The sequence below is a fragment of the Salmo salar genome, chromosome 01 (genome assembly GCF_965601325.2).
Source record: "Salmo salar chromosome 01, fSalSal1, whole genome shotgun sequence".
Lineage (NCBI taxonomy): Eukaryota > Metazoa > Chordata > Actinopteri > Salmoniformes > Salmonidae > Salmo > Salmo salar.
The window spans coordinates 64,122,634-64,143,486 of record NC_138291.1 but is presented as its reverse complement, the minus strand read 5'-3'; the positions used below and the strand labels follow the sequence as shown (position 1 = coordinate 64,143,486).

Genomic DNA, 20,853 nt, shown 5'->3' with positions numbered 1-20,853 from the left:
TCTTCACAGTATAAGAGCAGCAATGTGCACAATGCAGTAGGCTACGCATTTGTTCCAATGTTCGTTCCATAATGCAATTAGCGGGAAAACACCATTGTCAAAAGGGCACTGTACATGCGAGCGGTTTCATGTGACATACAGTACCAGTCAAAGGTTTGGACACACCTACTCATTCCAGGGTTTTTCTATATTTTTATTATGTTCTACATTGTAGAATAATAGTGAAGACATCAAAACTATGGAAGAACACATATGGAATCATGTAGTAACCAAAAAAGTGTTAAACAAATCAAAACATATTTTATATTTGAGATTCTTGAAAGTAGCCACCCTTTGCCTTGATGCCAGCTTTGCACACTCTTGGCATTCTCTCAACCAGCTTCATGAGGTAGTCACCTGGAATGCATTTCAATTAACAGGTGTGCCTTGTTAAACCTGTTAGGGACAGACGTTCCGCTAGCGGAACGCCTCACCAATATCCAATGGTACAGCGTGGCGCGAAATACAAATACCTTAAAATGCTATAACTTCAATTTCTCAAACATATGACTATTTAACACCATTTTAAAGACAAGACTCTCGTTAATGTAACCACATTGTCCGATTTCAAAAAGGCTTTACAGCGAAAGCAAAACATTAGATTATGTCAGGAGAGTACCCTGCCAAAAATAAATCACACAGCCATTTTCAAAGCAAGCATATATGTCACAAAAAACAAAACCACAGCTAAATGCAGCACTAACCTTTGATGATCTTCATCAGATGACACTCCTAGGACATTATGTTATACAATGCATGTATGTTTTGTTCAATGAAGTTCATATTTATATCAAAAAACAGCTTTTTACATTAGCATGTGATATTCAGAACTAGCATACCCACCGCAAACTTCCGGTGAATTTACTAAATTACTCACGATAAACGTTTACAAAAAACATAACAATTATTTAAAGAATTATAAATACAGAACTCCTTTATGCAATCGCAGTGTCAGATTTTAAAATAGCTTTTCGGCGAAAGCACATTTTGCAATATTCTGAGTAGATAGCTCGGCCATCACAGGCTAGCTAATTTGACACCCACCAAGTTTGGTGCTCACCAAACTCAAATTTACTATAAGAAAAATTTGATTACCTTTGCTGTTCTTCGTCAGAATGCACTCCCAGGACTTCTACTTCAACAACAAATGTTGTTTTGGTTCGAAATAATCCATAGTTATATCCAAATAGCTCTGTTTTGTTCGTGCGTTCATGTCAGTATCCAAAGGGTGACGCGCGGGCGCATTTCGTGACAAAAAATTTCAAAATATTCCATTACCGTACTTCGAAGCATGTCAAACGCTGTTTAACCTCTTATGGCTAGGGGACAGTATTTTCACGGCTGGATAAAAAACGTACCCGATTTAATCTGGTTACTAATCCTACCCAGTAACTAGAATATACATATACTTATTATATATGGATAGAAACCACCCTAAAGTTTCTAAAACTGTTTGAATGGTGTCTGTGAGTATAACAGAACTCAAATGGCAGGTCAAAACCTGAGAGATTCCTTTACAGGAAGTGGCCTGTCTGACCATTTCTGGAACTTCTTTGCCATCTCTATCTTTTACTAAGGATCTCTGCTCTAACGTGACATTTCCTACGTCGTCCATAGGCGCTCAGAGCCCGGGAAAAACCTGAATGTCGTCATCCCAGCCCCAGGCTGAAACACATTATCGCCTTTCTCAAGTGGCCGATCAAGGGACTGTGGGCTTAGGCGCGTGACCTGGCTGCCCCCGTCTTTGTGATTTTTTCCTCTGTTTGCCGAAAAGGAGATTCCCGGTCGGAATATTATCGCTTTTCTACGAGAAAAATGGCATAAAAATTGATTTTAAACAGCGGTTGACATGCTTCGAAGTACGGTAATGGAATATTTAGATTTTTTTTGTCACGAATTGCGCCATGCGCGACCCTTCTTTACCATTTCGGATAGTGTCTGGAACGTACGAACAAAACGCCGCTATTCGGATATAACGATGGATTATTTTGGACCAAACCAACATTTGTTATTGAAGTAGCAGTCCTGGGAGTGCATTCTGACGAAGACAACAAAGGTAATGAAACTTTTGTAATAGTAAATCGGAGTTTGATTGGTGTCTAAATGGCTAGCCGTGATGGCTGGGCTATCTACTGAGAATATTGAAAAATGTGCTTTCACCGAAAAGCTATTTTAAAATCGGACATATCGAGTGCAAAAGGAGTTCTGTATCTATAATTCTTAAAATAATTATGTTTTTTGTGAACGTTTATCGTGAGTAATTTAGTAAATTCACCGGATGTTTGCGGGGGGTATGCTAGTTCTGAACGTCACATGCTAATGTAAAAAGCTGGTTTTTGATATAAATATGAACTTCATTGAACAAAACATGCATGCATTGTATAACATAATGTCCTAGGGTTGTCATCTGATGAAGATCATCAAAGATTAGTGCTGCATTTTGCTGTGGTTTTGTTTTTTGTGACATTATATGCTAGCTTGAAAAATGGGTGTCTGATTATTTCTGGCTTGGTACTCTGCTGACATAATCTAATGTTTTGCTTTCGCTGTAAAGCCTTTTTGAAATCGGACAGTGTGGTTAGATAAAGGAGAGTCTTGTCTTTAAAATGCTGTGAAATAGTCATATGTTTGAAAAATTGAAGTTTTTGTATTTTTGAGGAATTTGTAATTCGCGCCACGCCTATCATTGGATATTGGAGCAGGTGTTCCGCTAGCGGAACGTCTAGATGTAAGAGGTTAAAATCAATTTGTATGCTATTTTTCTCGTAAAATAGCAATAATCGAGTCGTCTCGTGCACTCCACTGTCATTGTTCCCTGCCTGACCACTCACAAAAACCCCTGCTTTTTTTCGCCCAGAGACTGCAGAGACGTCATTCCGCTTTCTGGCGCCTTCTGAGAGCCAATGGAAGCCTTAGAAAATGTCACGTTACAGCAGAGATGCTGTATTTTTGATAGAGATGCCCTAGAAGGACAACAAATTGTCAGACAGGGCACTTCCTGTATGGAATCTTCTCAGGTTTTGGCCTGCCATATGAGTTCTGTTATACTCACAGACACCATTCAAACAGTTTTAGAAACTTTAGAGTGTTTTCTACCCACATCTACAAATTATATGCATATTCTAGTTTCTGGGCAGGAGTAAGAACCAGATTAAATCGGGTACGTTTTTTATCCGGCCGTGAAAATACTGCCCCCTATCCCAAACAGGTTAAAAGTTAATTTGTGGAATGTCTTTCCTTCATAATGCATTTGAGCCAATCAGCTGTGTCTTGACAAGGTAGGGGTGGTATACAGAAGATAGGCCTATTTGGTAAAAGACCCATGTCCATATCTTGGCAATAACAGCTCAAATAAGCAAAGAGAAATGATAGTCCATCATTACTTTAAGACATGAAGGTCAGTCAATCCGGAAAATTTCAAGAACTTTGAAAGTTTCTTCCAGTGCAGTCGCAAAAACCATCAAGCGTTATGATGAAACTGGCTCTCATGAAGACCGCCACAGGAAAGGCAGACCCAGAGATACCTCTTTTGCAGAGGATAAGTTCATTAAAGTTAACTGCACCTCAGATTGCAGCCCAAATAAATGCTTCGCAGAGCTCAAGTAACAGACACATCTCAACATCAACTGTTCAGAGGAGACTGCATAAATTTGGCCTTCATGGTGGAATTGCTGCAAAGAAACCACTACCAAATGGCACCAATAAGAAGAAGAGACTTGCTTGGGCCAAGAAACACGAACAATGGACATTAGACTGGTGGAAATCTGTCCTTTGGTCTGTTGAGTTCAAATGTTTTATTTTTGGTTCCAAGCGCCGTGTTTTTGTGACACGCAGAGTAGGTGAATGGATGATCTCGGCATTTGTGGTTCCCACCGTGGAGGAGGAGGTGTGATGGTGTGGGGGTGCTTTGCTGGTGTCACTGTCTGTGATTTATTTAGAATTCAAGGCACACTTAACCAGCATGGCTACCACAGCATTCTGCAGCGATACGCCATCCCATCTGGTTTGTGCTTAGTGGGACTATCATTTGTTTTTCAATGACCCAAAACACACCACCAGGTTATTTGACCAAGGAGATTGATGGAGGTCTGCTTCAGATGACCTGGCATCCACAATCACCCGACCTCACCCTAATTGAGATGGTTTGGGATGAGTTGGACCGCAGAGTGAAGGAAAAGCACCCAACAGGTGCTCATGTGGGAACTCCTTCAAGACTGTTGGAAAAACATTCCAGGTGAAGCTGGATGAGAGAATGCCAGGCGTGTGCAAAACTGTCATCAAAGCAAAGGGTGGCTACTTTGAAAAATCTAAAATATATTTTGATTTGTTGGTTTCTTGGTTTCTACATGATTCCATATTTGTTAATTCATAGTTTTGATGTCTTCATTATTATTCTACAATGTAGAAAATAGCAAAAATAATGAAAAACCCTTGAATGAGTAGATGTGTCCAAACTTTTGACTGGGACTGTATATGAAAATATCTGTTAGAAATGTAGATCTAATAGGCTACTTTGAAGCAAGGTAAGATATGACTCATAATATGTATTAAAACATTCCGATTTCAAACAATTAGTAAGTATATGTTTAGAAAAAGGCATACTGCCTCTAGCACATTGCAAAGGGGTGTGTGATGTGCTGATGATGCCTGCCTTCTGTTCGCGTTTGATGCCACGTTCAAAACAACTGGGAATTGGGAGAAGAAGAAAAAATCTCAGACAGGGAAAAATCACTTTGAACAATCACCAACTCGGAATTTGAACTCGGGCCTCTTTCTAGAGCTCCGACTTGAAGATCACTGAAGATCACTGACGTCATGATTTTAACTCGCATTTTTCAGAGTTTCCAGTTGTCTTGAAAGCACCACAAGATGCAGCAGCAGCTTTTGCGTTTATCTGAAAGATGTTCCACTCAAAGGTTCTGTATCTGTATGCTGTGTGCATGTGATAAATAAGATATACAACAAATATACTGTACACACGCGGCAATGGAATTCCACCAAATTATGCTAATTAACCTATAGACCGATAAGCATGACCAGTCAAATGTATTTCCATCAACTGGTATTTCCATCAATGAATAAGCTAGAAAGCATTATTTCGCAATGGGATTTTTTTATATCGGCTTTTCCCACCAAAAGAAATGCGGACCAAAGCGGCTAATGGAAACCCCTGGCATGAAGGTGCATTTATAATGGTTTGGAACTGGACAGGAGGCAAGAGAGGAGAGGGGGGAGGAGAGCAGAGGAGAGATAGGGAAGGGAGAATTGATGGGAGTGAAATAAAGGAAATGGACTGAGAAGGAGAAAAGAGAGAAGGAGGGTCTACTCTCTGGTCCTTATATATGCAGTAAGGGAATAATGTCTGCTGTGTTAAGCAGGTTGTTCATGTTATTCTAGAGTTCTTTAACTGGGTTTGTACAACCCTCTAACCTTTCTGTTTTCTCTGCCCTGCCCCCTCTCTCTCTCTCTCTCTCTCTCTCTCTCTCTCTCTCTCTCAGATGACCCAGCAGATGTCGGGCATCGCCATGAGTGGTAGTGTGTCAGCGCCACCCAGCTTTGTCCAACCAGGTGCTCCTGTAGGGGGGTGGGTGGGACCCCCCTCGGGCCAGACCCTCAGCACCCAGCTGTGGAAGTGAGGGAGGGGACAGGGGAAAAATGTGAACGGGAGGCAGAGCTTCCATGTACCCCCCAAATCCCCTCCTTTACCTTCTCCCACCAACCCCAAAACAGGAAACACACAGATGGTAATCTATGGACTGCTCCACTGTCCTCCCTCCTTCCCTTTTATCATTCCTTTAGAGACCTTCCCTCTACCTCTCTCTACCTCTCTCTGTGTGTTGAGGAGAGTCAAAGGGAAAGGGGGCGGAGTCTCGAGTGAAAACAGACTGGCATCTCTACATGTGACTTTCACTTTCATCTTCTTTTTACCTTTTTTTCATTTGGTAAAAAAACAAAAACATATTGGCGAAAGAGAAACAAGCGTCTAATAATAATAAGGTATCATTACCAAAACCGATAGAGATTAAATAGATATTGAAATGGAAGATAAGGCTATCATGTTGGTGACCCAATCAATCTCATGTGTGTATATTGTACTGTACCCTCCCCCTTCCTCCCCTCTGGGCAATCAGAGCCCCTGTAGCAAAACATTGTATGATCCAGTACTGTATTACTGTATGTGTGTCTGAGATAGAGGCCTCCCACCTATCCCTCCCCGTCATGTTGTGTTCTACTGTCCCCTATCTTACTGTGGTGTTTGGTTGTGTGCAGTACAACAAGACCCACAGTTATGTATGATTCACACTATATAGAGCCAAGCCTGGTTACGTGTTCACATTAGTTGCTAGAACCGTGCTGGACATGACAATGTGAAAAGACAATATCTGAGCCGGCGCAGTATGGTTCGGCTCGGCCATATAGTATGAATCAGACATTAGATTGAGGCAAACAAACCTGGAAGACAGTCAGTGGGGCAAGGAGCTAACAAGGGATGGGTGGGGAAGGAGACCAGACTGATATGAAGAAAGATATGATAACAGTGACGACATAAAGCTCCAGATGATTCAGGAACTGTGTTGACATTGGGAACCGAATGGAGCTGTCAGGGATTGGAACAGTTGTCTCAAAATCATGTGTACTTCCTGGTCTCTATTATGTCATAATCTCTGTCTAATCCTGCTTTGTGTCATTCAATAGATTCTATAGTGGGGAAATAGGAAATCCAAGTAAAGAAATACTATAGGACATGGGGGAATATGGGACAAACATACAACAGAACAAACACACCCAATCACAGACATACACACACAGAGATATTGTGTAGTGTAGTTCTAAGGTGGAGATTCTATCCCTCTGCCAAGCAATAACGAGAGAACACACAAACACACATATATACACTCATGAGAACACACACATACACACAGCGCGTACTCCAGGTTTATTTCTAATGGTGTTTACATTTTCTGGTGCCTAGTACAGAGAAAAAAAGTTTCCGTGCATTAAACAGTGAATAGCCATGAACTGTGTGACCATTTTTGTCCAATGACTCTTTTATTGTAAAGTTGTAGTTTATCTTTTGGTTATTTTCTTTTCTTTTTTCCTTCTTTTACAAGAGGGTTCATTTGGAATCAAAGTTGTACTCCTGGAGTTTGTTCTTTGTAGTCCAGTGTGTCAGATCCACAGACACTTGAAGCCAAGAAGACCAAAATTAATGTCGGCAGTACACAACTGGTGGCTATCCTGTCACCTCTGACCATAGAACATCCGATTGCATTTTCTGGTCCTTTCCCAACTATTCAACATGTTGAATGTCCACCGTTCATCGGCACCCAGCAAGTGATCTACTTCGCACTTCCTTTTACAGATAAACACACATACTGAACACAAATCTTGTTCCGTTTCATACAAACTGAACTTACATACTCAATGATCAGGCACACACAGACAGACACACACACAGACAGACAGGTTTACCCCACATACTTCAGAGGAAGTCCCCTCATAAGGGACTGGTCCACATATTGCAGTACAAGAGCAGAGTCCACTGGGAATGCACAGGTCACCTCAGTGCATTTTGGTCCACTTTGAGTTACAAATGAATCGGGGACCTCATTGAGCCAATCACAACATTCAGGCAGCAGTTCCCATCCATGCAATTGGTCTAAAGTGTCCATCGTAGTGTAGTCAAGGTTATGGTCAAGCAAGGTGCTATCTGTAGTGTAGTTCCATAAATTACTGGCAGTCTGTCCGACCAATGGGCTTGTTTATTCCTCCCTGGTTATCCCGCCCCTTAGACCTCGATGACCATACTGTCCTGTCGATGTTTGGGCTCGTTGCCCAGATTCACCTTCTCTGTACGAGTGTGCCACACCAACACCTGAGACAGAGGGGGAGAGAGGATTAGAGTGCACACCAGTGAACTGATATAATTGGGTATGCGAAAGCAAGGGTTCCACTATAGCAGAGACAACCCTGTGAAAAGGAATGGTGCCTGTTCAAATGCTGAGGGAGTGTTTCAGACTGAACAGACTGATAGTTCTACCTTTGACTATAGTACATGTGGAAGTGGCTCACTTCTATTTCCAACCCAGTCGATGGTGGTCATTTCTGTGTTCACACACACATGCAGTGATTGATTGTTTGGTGTGTGGTGCTATCCGTTCCCGTCTCCACATGTAATTTCCTGCACGTGGCTGCTAATTTTCCCGCTGTGCATATCCAATGAGACCAATGCTGCAGCCAGCGAAGCGGTGCAGAGGGTGGGGAGCAGCATGTGTGTGTCAACATTTCTGCGCAGTTTGTGTGCATTCCATTGTTCTCCCGAACCCCAACCAATATTCTAGTCCTGTCTGTAGGGAAGATCAGAATCTAGTTAGAATCCATGTGTTATAAGATGTTCTGGGAGAGGTTGGGAAGAATTGGGGGGTGGGGTGGGGGGGGTGCCTGCGTGCAGTCCAGTCTGTTCACACCCAAAGTGTGGACAGACTGCCCTGTGCCAGTGTGTCTAGTGATAAGTCTCCTCAATCACGCTGTCTGCAACCTGCCCGGTACAGTTGAAACCGGGATTTAGCCGTGAAGAGCACCCTTCTCCAGCATTTCTATGGCCATCGAAGGTGAGCATCTGGCAACTGATCTCTGTTCCAATGCCGAACTGCAGTCAGGTCAAGACCCTGGTGAGGACGACGAGCACACAGATGAGCTTCCATGACAGTTTGTGCAGAAATGATTCAGTTGTGCAAACCCACAGTTTCATCAGCTGTCGGGGTGGCTGGTCTCAGACGATCCCGCATGTGAAGAAGCCGGATGTGGAGGTCCTGTGCTGGAGTGGTTACACCTGGTCTGCGCTTGTGAGGCCGGTTGGATGTACTGCCAAATTCTCTAAAACAACGTTGGAGAGGCAGCTTATGGTAGAGAAATGAACATACAATTATCTGGTAACAGCTCTGGTAGACATTCCTGTAGTCAGCATGCCAATTACACGCTCCCTCAAAACTTGAGGCATTGTGATGGCATTGTGTTGTGTGAAAAAATTGCACATTTTAAAGTGGCCTTTCATTTTCCCCAGCACAAGGTGCACCAGTGTAATGATCATGCTGTTTAATCAGCTTCTTGATATGCAACACCTGTCAGGTGGATGGATTATCTGGACAAAGTACAAATGCTCAATAACAGGGATGTAAACAAATTTGTACCCAATATTTGAGAGAAATAAGCTTTTTGTACATATGGAACACTTCTGGGATCTTTTATTTCAGCTCATGAAACCAAAACTTTATATGTTGTTGGTTTTTTTGTTCAGTATATTTCCTCTCTGATGCTTAAGGTTAGCATGTGAAGAATGTAAGCTTATCCCAGATCTGTAACTAAGGGAAACCTACTGTACATGGAGCCTGGCTGGGTTGTTATTAGGGATGATGTCACGTCCTGCTGGCAATGTAACCGTGGGTGATAAGTGATGATGTCACATCCTGCTAATGGTGTATATTAATATCAGCCTACAGCGGCCCCATTAACTTAATGGGCTGATAATGATGATGACTCTACTAGTGTCTTATGCTGCACAGGAGAGGAGGGAGAGGGTTAGCCTAACTGATGAGATGACACAGTCAGACAAGAGGCTATATTAGGAGATTGCGTTTCATCCCAGAAAGTTTAACCAATGGAAACAGTGTTGCTGTCAGGACAACTTTTTTGTTGTTGACCTAATAACACTGTTGCCACGGTAACAGTGATAGGCTAGACTACTCACCCTTGTGCAGTTGTTGGCTTTCGGCTCCAGGTCTCCCACCTTTGTGATCTGCTTCAGGAAGTCAGACTCCTGCATGCCGGGCTGGGAACCCCTGCGCTTAAACAGCGCCCGCGGGCTCCCCAGAACCACCTGGAGGTTTACTGCAAAACCTGGAGAAGAGGAAGAGGAGGGTTTAAGGCCTTCTATGATCATGGTCAGAGGATTACACAAAAATTCAGTTGGATGTGCTATACTGTTCGGAGAGAGCAATTGAGAGGGGCAACAGGATCAATTCATTTCTTGCATCACTCCTTGACGTAATTATATACAGATCATTGATAACCTTGAACTATTGGAACTGGGTCCCTATCCCACTATGGTGAACTGCATACTAGAGATCAGGTAAGACATTTGAGTGTGTGTGCACGTGTGTTTGTTGTTCATGACTATGCATTGAGAATGCCAAGCTTTGACACAGGAAGAGCCCGCTACAGTATCTCATATTACCCTCCTTATCTCAGTTACAGTATACACTGAGTGTGAAAACCATTACAAACACCTTCCTAATATTGAGTTGCACTGCCTTTTGCCCTGAAAACAGCCTCAATTCGTCATAGCATGGACTACAAGGTGTCAAAAGCATTCCACAGTGATGCTTCCCACAGTTGTGTCAAGTTGGCTGGATGTCCTTTGGGTGGTGGACCATTCTTGATACGCACAGGAAACTGAAAAGTCCAGTAGCGTTGCAGTTCTTGACACACTCGAACCGGTGCACCTGGCACCTAATACCATACCCAATTCAAAGGCAGTTAAATCTTTCGTCATGACCTTCACACTCTGAATGGCACACATACACAATCCATGTCTCAAGGCTTTAACATTCTTCTTTAACCTGTCTCCTCCCGTTCATCTATACTGATCGAAGTGGATTTAACAAGTGACATCAATAAGAGATCATAGCTTTGAACTGGATTCACCTGGCCAGTCTGTCATGGGGTTCCAGCAAGTGTTCCTAATGATTTGTACACTCAATGAATATGCCATCCTACTGAGAATGGGGTGTGCTGATGGCTGCATGGAATAGCGTATTATGTGTCCTTGCCTCCTCGTTTCCAGTGAGCACACTGTTTTCTAGGCCAAAAAACTACTCACATGGGTATGCTACTTCTCCACTGAGACATTGTGAGATTGTTTGTGTGAGAGTTTATGCGTGAGTGTGCATGCACGTTTATGTGTATGTGCGAGAGTGTGTTGTGTATTTCCTGTATTTTGAAGTCACCAGTTTAACACACAGATCCACAGTGTATGAGTTAGTCCAGTGAGATCTGCCTATTGGGTCAGTTCTAAATCAAATCAAATTTTATTTGTCACATACACATGGTTAGCAGATGTTAATGCGAGTGTAGCGAAACGCTTGTGCTTCTAGTTCCGACCATGCAGTAATATCTAACAAGTAATCTAAGAAGTTCACAACAACTACCTTATACACACACAAGTGTAAAGGAATGAATAAGAATATGTACATATAAATATATGGATGAGCGATGGCCGAACGGCATAGTCAAGATGCAGTAGATGGTATAGAGTACAGTATATACATATGAGATGAGTAATGTAGGTTATGTAAACATTAAATAAAGTGGCATTGTTTAAAGTGACTAGTGATACGTTTATTACATCCAATTTTTAATTAGTAAAGTGGCTAGAGATTTGAGTCAGTATGTTGGCAGCAGCCACTCAATGTTGTGATGGCTGTTTAACAGTCTGATGGCCTTGAGATAGAAGCTGTTTTTCAGTCTCTCGGTCCCAGCTTTGATGCACCTGTACTGACCTCACCTTCTGGATGATAGCAGGGTGAACAGGCAGTGGCTCGGGTGGTTGTTGTCCTTGATGATCTTTTTGGCCTTTCTGTGATATCGGGTGGTGTAGGTGTCCTGGAGGGAAGGTAGTTTGCCCCCGGTGATGCGTTGTGCAGACCTCACTACCCTCTGTAGAGCCTTGGGTTGTGGGCGGAGCAGTTGCCGTACCAGGCTGTCATACAGCCCGACAGGATGCTCTCGATGGTGCATCTGTAAAAGTTTGTGAGTGTTTTTGGTGACAAGCCAAATTTCTTCAGCCTCCTGAGGTTGAAGATGCGCTGTTGCGCCTTCTTCACCACGCTGTCTGTGTGGGTGGACCATTTCAGTTTGTCCGTGATGTGTACGCCGAGGAACTTAAAACTTTCCACCTTCTCCACTACTGTCCCGTCGATATGGATAGGTGCGTCCTCCCTCTGTGTTTCCTGAAGTTCACGAACATCTCCTTTTTTTGTTGATGTTGAGTGTGAGGTTATTTTCCTGACACCACACTCCGAGGGCCCTCACCTCCTCCCTGTAGGCCGTCTCGTCATTGTTGGTAATCAAGCCTACCACTGTAGTGTCATCTGCAAACTTGATGATTGTGTTGGAGGCGTGCATGGCCACTCAGTCATGGGTGAACAGGGAGTAGAGGAGAGGGCTGAGAACGCACACTTTTGGGGCCCCAGTGTTGAGGATCAGCGGGGTGGAGATGTTGTTTCCTACCCTCACCACCAAGGGGCGGCCCGTCAGAAAGTCCAGGACCCAGTTGCACAGGGCAGGGTTGAGACCCAGGGTCTCGAGCTTAATGACGAGTTTGGAGGGTACTATGGTGTTAAATGCTGAGCTGTAGTCGATGAACAGCATTCTTACATAGTTATTCCTCCTGTCCAGATGGGTTAGGGCAGTGTGCAGTGTGATTGCGATTGCGTCGTCTATGGACCTATTGGGGCGGCAAGCAAATTGGAGTGGGTCTAGGGTATCAGGTAGGGTGGAGGTGATATGATCCTTGACTAGTCTCTCAAAGCACTTCATGACGACAGAAGTGAGTGCTACGGGGCGATAGTCGTTTAGCTCAGTTACCTTAGCTTTCTTGGGAACAGGAACAATGCTGGGCCTCTTGAAGCATGTGGGAACAGCAGACTGGGATAGGGATTGATTGAATATGTCCGTAAACACACCAGCCAGCTGGTCTGCGCAAGCTCTGAGGACGCGGCTAGGGATTCCGTCTGGGCTGGAAGCTTTGCGAGGGTTAACACGTTTAAATGTTTTACTCACGTTGGGAATGGGGTGTGCTAATGGCTGCATGGAATAGCGTATTATGTGTCCTTGCCTCCTTGTTCTATCAGGCATATTACTGAACAATAAGTGATACCACAGTGAAAGCCCAGAAGCTGTAACAGGTGTGATAGATGGGTATGAAAGCCATTATAAAATAGACTCTTAATCTCTTAACCTGCAGCTAAAATGGTATGAAGATTTGTGCATCTGTTAGCAATGCCTGCCTGTTATCAATGCAGTTTCTGTCTCAATAGTTTCATCCAGCTTCCTTTCCTGGCTTCATTTCCTTGTGTCCTTTTCTCTATGTTTCTGTTTCTGTGCATCATATGTAAAGTAGTGAAAGTCTACACACCTTTTGCACATAACATGATGCTGCCACCACAATACTTGAAAATACACAGGGTTTCACTCTGAGCTATGTTGTATTGGATTTGACCTGATCCTGTAGATTAAAATGTTTGCTGTTTTGTCTTGCAGTAGTACTTAACGTCCTTGTTACCAACAGAATGGATGAGCTTGAGCGATTTCTACAAAAACAATGGATATAGAGTATGTTACCCTAAGAGTTGTGCAATGTTGGTAGAATCTTATTCAAAATGATTCACAGCTCTAATGCTGCCAAATGAACTCTGCAGTGTGAAGACATACTATTGGAAAATGTCACCGGAGGGGATGGCTGCCGTTTTACAGGCTCCTAACCAATTGTGCTATTTTGTGTGTTTTTTACGCATTGTTTATAACTTATTTTGTACATAATGTTCATGCTACCGTCTCTTATGACCGAAAAGAGCTTCTGCATATCAGAACAGCGACTACTCACCTCGAACTGGACAAAGATTCTTTCTTTAACCTCTATGGGCTAGGTGGGACGCTAGCGTGCCACCCGTGGTGCACTCCATCAACAGCAGGTGCATTTCAAGAGCGGCAAATTTGAATCCAAATAAATGTCAAAATTCAAATTTTTCAAAAATACAACTATTTTACACCATTTGAAAGATAAACATCTCCTTAATCTAACCACGTTTTACGATTTCAAAAAGGTTTTACGGCGAAAGCATAAATTTAGAGTATGTTAGGACAGTACATTTACAAGAGTTGTGTGTAATGTTTTGTCAAGTCAAAGACAGGGTCACCAAAACCATAAAACCAGCTAAAATGATGCACTAACCTTTTACAATCTCCATCAGATGACACTCCTAGGACATTATGTTAGACAATGCATGCATTTTTAGTTCTATCAAGTTCATATTTATATCCAAAAACAGCGTTTTACTATGGCATTGATGTTGAGGAAATCGTTTCCCTCCAATAACCGGCAGTCAAGTCAGCGTCACAAATTAAATAATTAAAATTAGAAAACATTGGTAAAATATTATATTGTCATTTAAAGAATTATAGATTTACATCTCTTGAACGCAATCAACTTGCCAGATTTAAAAATAACCTTACTGGGAAATCACACTTTGCAATAATCTGAGCACTGCGCCCAGAAAAATACGCTTTGCGATACAGACTAGACGTCATGTTGGGGAGATCTAAAATCGAAAATACTATGTAAATAATCCATTACCTTTGATTCTCTTCATCAGATGTCACTTCCAGGTATCACAGGTCCATAACGAATGTAGTTTTGTTCAAAAAAGCTCATCATTTATGTCCAAAAATCTCCGTCTTCTTAGCACATGATCTCAGCCAGCCGCACTTCTCGTCATGAACGAGGGGAAAAAATATATTTCCGTTCGTTCAAACATGTCAAACGTTGTATAGCATAAATCATTAGGGCCTTTTTTAACCAGAACATGAATAATATTCAAGGTGGACGAATGCATACTCTTTTATAACGTATTGGAACGAGGGTACCCAACATGAACTCGCGCGCCAGGTGTCTAATGGGACATCATCGTTCCATGGCTCTTGTTCGGTCAGATCTCCCTCCAGAAGACTCAAAACACTTTGTAAAGGCTGGTGACATCTAGTGGAAGCAATAGGAAGTGCCAAAATATTCCTAAACCCCTGTGTTTTTCAATGGGATAGGTTTAAAGTCAATACAACACATCAGGTATCCACTTCCTGTCAGAAAATGTCTCAGGGTTTTGCCTGCCAAATGAGTTCTGTTATACTCACAGACACCATTCAAACAGTTTTAGAAACTTTAGAGTGTTTTCTATCCATATATAATAAGTATATCCATATTCTAGTTACTGGGTAGGATTAGTAACCAGATTAAATCGGGTACATTTTTTTTATCCAGACGTGCAAATGCTGCCCCCTAGCCCTAACAGGTTAACGAGTCTGACGCAAAGGATATAATGTTGCTCCCGGAAAAGGTACAAATCACTGTCATTCACATTAAGAAAAGAAGATACTGGGGGTGCAGATCAGGGTGCCTTGTGAGAATTAGTCGGCAAGTGGGTAACCCGCCTCTACCATCTGTTCTATTGGCCAACGAGCAATAACTGGAGAATAAACTGGATGAGCTCCGTTTGAGACTATCCAACTAACGGACATTAAAAACGGCAATATCTTATGTTTTACCAAGTTGTGGCTGAACGACGACACGGATAATATACAACTTTCCGGTTTTCCGGGAAATAATATTAAGGTTGTCTTGAGGTGTTGCTCGTCTTGAGGTATTGCTCACACATAGAGATGCGTACAATGCTCTCCCTCGCCCTCCATTTGGCAAATCTTACCATAATTCTATCATCCTGATTCCTGCTTACAAGCAAAAACTAAAGCAGGTAGTACCAATGATATGTTCAATATGGAAGTGGTCAGATGACGCGGATGCGTATTTTGCTAGCACAGACAGGAATATGTTCTGGGATTCATCCAATGGCATTGAGCAGTATACCACCTCAGTCCCCGGCTTCATCAATAAGTGCATCGACGACGTCATCCCCATGGTGACCGTATGTACATATCCCAACCAGAAGCCATGGATCACATGCAACATCTGCACCGAGCTAAAGGCTGGAGCTGCCGCTTTCAAGGAGCGGGATACTAATCCAGATGCTAATAATAAATCCCGCTATGCCGATCGAACCATCAAACAGGCAAAGCGTCAATACAGGACTAAGATTGAATCCTACTACGCCGGATCTGTTCCTGACGACTTTGTGTTCACACTCTCCGTAGCCGATGTGAACAAGACCTTTTAAACAGGTCAAAATTCACAATGCCTTGGGGCCAGACGGATTACCAGGACATCTACTCAGAGCATGCGTTGACCACATGCCAAGTGTCTTCACTGACATTTTCAACCTCTCCCTGACCGAGTCTGTAATACCTACATATTTCAACCAGACCACCATAGTCCCTGTGCTCAAGAAAGACTGTTGGAAAGCATTTCTCATGTAGCTGGTTGAGAGAATGCCAAGAGGTTGTGCAAAGCTGTCATCAAGGCAAAAGGTGGCTACTTTGAAGAATCTCAAATAGAAAATATATTTTGATTTGTTTAACACTTTTTTGGTTACTACATGATTCCATATGTGTTATTTCATAGTTTTCATCTCTTCAGTATTAGTTTAAAATGTTGAAAATAATAAAAATAAAGAAAAACCCTGGAATGAGTAGGTGTGTCCAAACTTTTGACTGGTACTGTATGTGAGAATGCTGTTCATTGACTACAGCTCAGTGTTCAACACCATAGTGCCCATAAAGCTCATTAGTAAGCTAAGGACCCTGGGACTAAACACATCCCTCTGCAACTGGATCCTGGACTTCCTGATGGGCCACCCCCAGGTGGTAAGGGTAGGCAACAACACATCTGCCACGCTGATCCTCAACATGGGGGCCTCTCAGGGTTGCGTTCTTAGTCCTCTCCTGTACTCCCTATTCACCCACGACTGCGTGGCCAAGCACAACTCCAACACCATCATTAAGTTTGCTGACAACACAACAGTGGTAGGCCTGATCACCGACAACAATGAGATAGCCTATAGGGGGGAGGTCAGAGACCTGGCAGTGTGGTGCCAGGACAACAACCTCTCCCTCAACATGAGCAAAACAAAGGAGATTGTTGAATACAGGAAAAGGAGGGCCAAACACGCCCCCTTTCACATGGGAGCGGGTCAAGAGTTTCAGGTTCCTTGGTGTCCACATCACCAATAAACTATCATGGTCCAAACACACCAAGAAAGTTTTGAAGAGGGCACGACAACGCCTTTTCCTCCTCAGGAAACTGAAAAGATTTGGCATGGGTCCCCAGATTCTCAAAAGGTTCTACAGCTGAACCATTGAGAGCATCCTGACTGGTTGCATCACTGCCTGGTATAACAACTGCTCCACATCCGACCGGAAGGCACTACAGAGGGCAGTGCGTATGGCCCAGTACGTCACTGGGGCCAAGCTTCCTAACATCCAGGACTTATATACTAGGTGGTGTCAGAGGAAGGTCCCAAAAATTGTCAAAGACTCCAGTCACCCAAGTCATAGACTGTTCTCTCTGCTACTGCATGGCAAGCAGTACTGGAGTACAAAGTCTAGGTCCAAAAGGCTCATTTACAGCTTCTACCCACAAGCCATAAGACTGCTGAACAATTAATCAAATGGCCACCCGGACTATTTGCATAGCCTCATTATTGTTTTTTTATTGTGTTACTTCTTTTATTTTTTACTTCAGTTTATTTAGTAATTTTCTTAACTGCATTGTTGGTTAAGGGCTTGTCAGTAAGCATTTCACGGTATTCGGTGTATGTGACAATTAAAATGGTATTTTATTTGATACGCAATCAAGACATCTTCGTTTTGAAATGTTTATTACTTACCAGGTAAAATAAGGGTAGAGATGTACAGAATTGTGTGTGTTTGTGCCTACACCAGAAGAATACTAAACCATCTCCACATTCTCTGGTCGAATTGTGGCCTATTAAATGGGATGGAGTAGAGATGGGACAGCTTAGTTGGCTCACTTAGCTGCTAACAATAGCCTCCAATACCACAATACAAGTTATTAAGGCAAACGCTGCAATTTATTCACTGCTCAACACTGCCCATTCTACATTGGATGTATATGTATAGTGATTAAAGGGGGTTATTGTGCATGTGTATGCAAGCACACGTGGGTGTCTTTGTGTGTATGACTTGTCTGGCTGTGTCCATTTATGTGCACGCTTGAGTGTTAGTGTGTGTGGTTAGTGGGACCATTAATGCCGGAGGGACCACTAGATGGGTTTGTTTTGTGCAGAGAGCAAGAGAGAGACAGGAGAAAGAGAGAGAGGGGGCTGAAGTGGTGAGCAGCATCACAGCGTCCCACTTAACTTTTAAATGTGCTTACAGAAGCTTGCCCCTGACTGACCCTTTCAGAGAGGGAACAAAAACAGTCTCCCACTCCTCACCCCAAACACAAAAGGCCATTAATAGTGTGGAGCAGTTTACACCACCAAGATGGGATGCATCCCAAACTTAAAACGTACAGTTATGACTATAACAATTGTTTCCTGAAAGAGGGAGCTTGGTACAACACAGCTATCGGGAGTTTGTGCGCTACGAACCTCTACTGAAGAACATTAGAATCATGCCTGACAAGGCCAATGAACACAGGGCCTCACCGGAAGCCCCGCCTTCCACAGGTGATAAACACCAGGCACAAATTCATTCTTTCAATTCAGTACCGCTCTTCACCAAGCCCAGAACTGGGCGGAACGGGTCCGAATAGCTGTTGTTCCTCGTTTCCCTCCTTCAGAGAACAGTAGTTATAGTCATAACTGTACATTCCCTTTCAGTCTGACAAATCGGTACAACACAGCTATGGGGATATGAAATCACGTCCTGGCCCGACTTTTGCTGACAAAATATGAAATGGCCTACCGGCAAACCATTCAGAGTTCCAACCCAATAGGAAATCCTGCTGTACCTGTGTATTTCACAATCTGCGCGCTGCCTAATGACCCTCTCCTGCCCCAGCCATAAGGGCAGATTGACAGATTTTTCACCTTGTCTGCTCGGGTATTAGTACCAGCGACCTTTCGATTATTGGCCCAATGCTCTAACCCCTAGGTTACCTGTGGTCATAGGCTACCTGCACCCAAATCCCGAGTGGGCGCAATTGGTTTAGAAACCCGCCTAAGACTGCTCATACCTTTTAAAAACTGCACTGCCAGGGGATGAGCCCCTGGAGTGGCACCATCAATTCCCACATGACATGCTGAAATAACTCCTGTATGCATGTAAAACATTTTTTTTTATCATAGAGGTTATCATGCCCACCAGTCATAGGTACCGGTGACACTGCACCTTGTAACCCAGCTGGAAAAAGGGACAGACAGCGCTGAAAAATGTACCCATCGGTGATAACAGACAGGGCGATACATAATTGAATCCAATTCCCAGGAATGAAACGCATTGACCAGGAGACAGACAGCTCATTTTGGAGTTCATAAGAACCACAGCGACAGTGTGTGGGATAAAAGCATGATTGCAAAACCACCTACCGAGTCCATAATCTGTATCACTAAGCACCTCAAAGGGACTAGTGAGCTAGAGGGAGGAATCAGCAATGAATCCAGTAATATGCCACCTGTGGGGAGGGGTGCGCTCTTTTGAGCAAAGAGCGCCTGGTACTGTACAGCCCGCCTGAAACCTGGCCCTTTAATGGGTACAGGAACTCCAGCAATGGCCGACAATGTACCCAGGTCGGCCATAGCCAAACACGGAGGCACTGTTGTCACAGTACCGTATGCTAGCCAACGTCAGCCATACAGCTTCTTAGTCTTGCTATGCCAGAACCCAGCTATCTGCATTATCCTCGTGGGCTAGCACTTGCAAAGCCCGCTGCCAACAAAGAACTAGCCAAAGAACAATGAATGGTGTCTTCCTTCGGTCTCGATCTCTCCGAATGCAACACGGTTCATCTAAAATAACCAAGTGACTGAAAGCTACGTGTGCTAAACGAGAGAGAGAGATTGCGCTACACAAAAAATCCCACCATGGGAGGTAGGAATAGCCAGTGGCAGTACACTAGCTCGCCTTTAAAAGTCAGCTAACCTGGCTAGCATGCTATGCAGCGCTGTTTAGCTAGCCTGATCCCGTCCACATAAGATTGGATAATCAACCAAGTCTGGGAAGAGAGGTGAACGGTGCTTGACTGAGGCAGGCACAGGCGGCAGGCAGGGAGTGCTCACTGACCCCACTGCCCTCTCCCTTCAAGTCGCCTCACTTCGCCCTTAGTTGGCGACAGAGCGCACAGCAACTGGGTTGAGTTAGGGCAGTTTCTGCATGCCTCAGCCCAGGCAGACAAGGCATTTGATCCGGCCCAGGCCCCAATTCATCCCCGGGTCCCTTTACTCAGACCTAGCCAAGGTATGGGCACCTGTGAGAGGAAGCCATAAGAATTCCACACGTTTGCCAAGGGAACCTGCGCACACCATGGACTAGGGGAACAGTGCCAGCCGCCGGGCAAGTCACTGTTACTGACCCGAGCGGAGGCAGCCGTAGCATGCACCACACCGAGACATACCAGGCAATAAAATGTGAGTTTCTATTAATGTTATTTGGCCATGGACTTGAACCCAAACTCAGCTTGTTAGCCTTCATTGTTTTACTGAGTTACAGTCCGTATAAGGAAATCAGTCAATTTAAATAAACGAATTAGGCTCTAATCTATGGATTTCACATGACTGGGAATACAGATATGCATCTGTTGGTCACAGATACAGTACCTTTGAAAAATAGGTAGGGGCATGGATCTAAAAGGGGAGGGGTGCGCTCTTTTGGGCAAAGAGCGCCTGGTACTGTACAGCCCGCCTGAAACCTGGCCCTTTAATGGGTACAGGAACTCCAGCAATGGCCGACAATGTACCCAGGTCGGCCATAGCCAAACACGGAGGCACTGTTGTCACAGTACCGTACCGTTGAAAAATAGGTAGGGGCATGGATCTAAAAGGCTCTGATCAGGCCCTACACCCAAACAAGGGCACTCCGTTCATCCACCTCTGGCCTGCTCGCCTCCCTACCTCTGAGGAAGCACAG

At 43.7% G+C, this 20,853-nt stretch overlaps 1 protein-coding gene and 1 pseudogene across 1 annotated transcript in view; one reads left to right on the top strand and one right to left on the bottom strand.

Annotated features, from left to right (window-relative positions):
• The window catches only part of LOC106605638 (stromal membrane-associated protein 1-like), an 86,001-nt pseudogene extending 80,059 nt beyond the window's left edge, over window positions 1-5,942 (top strand).
• A 1,011-nt stretch (window positions 5,943-6,953) lies between these two features.
• LOC106607144 (galactosylgalactosylxylosylprotein 3-beta-glucuronosyltransferase 2) overlaps window positions 6,954-20,853 on the bottom strand; it is a 35,860-nt gene continuing 21,960 nt past the window's right edge. The window contains exons 3-4 of the mRNA XM_014203776.3: window positions 9,788-9,936; window positions 6,954-7,915 (exon numbers count right to left, since the gene is read on the bottom strand). Of these exons, the coding sequence (XP_014059251.2) occupies window positions 7,829-7,915; window positions 9,788-9,936 (236 nt within the window). The 3' untranslated portion in view covers window positions 6,954-7,828. The remainder of the gene's footprint in view (window positions 7,916-9,787; window positions 9,937-20,853) is intronic.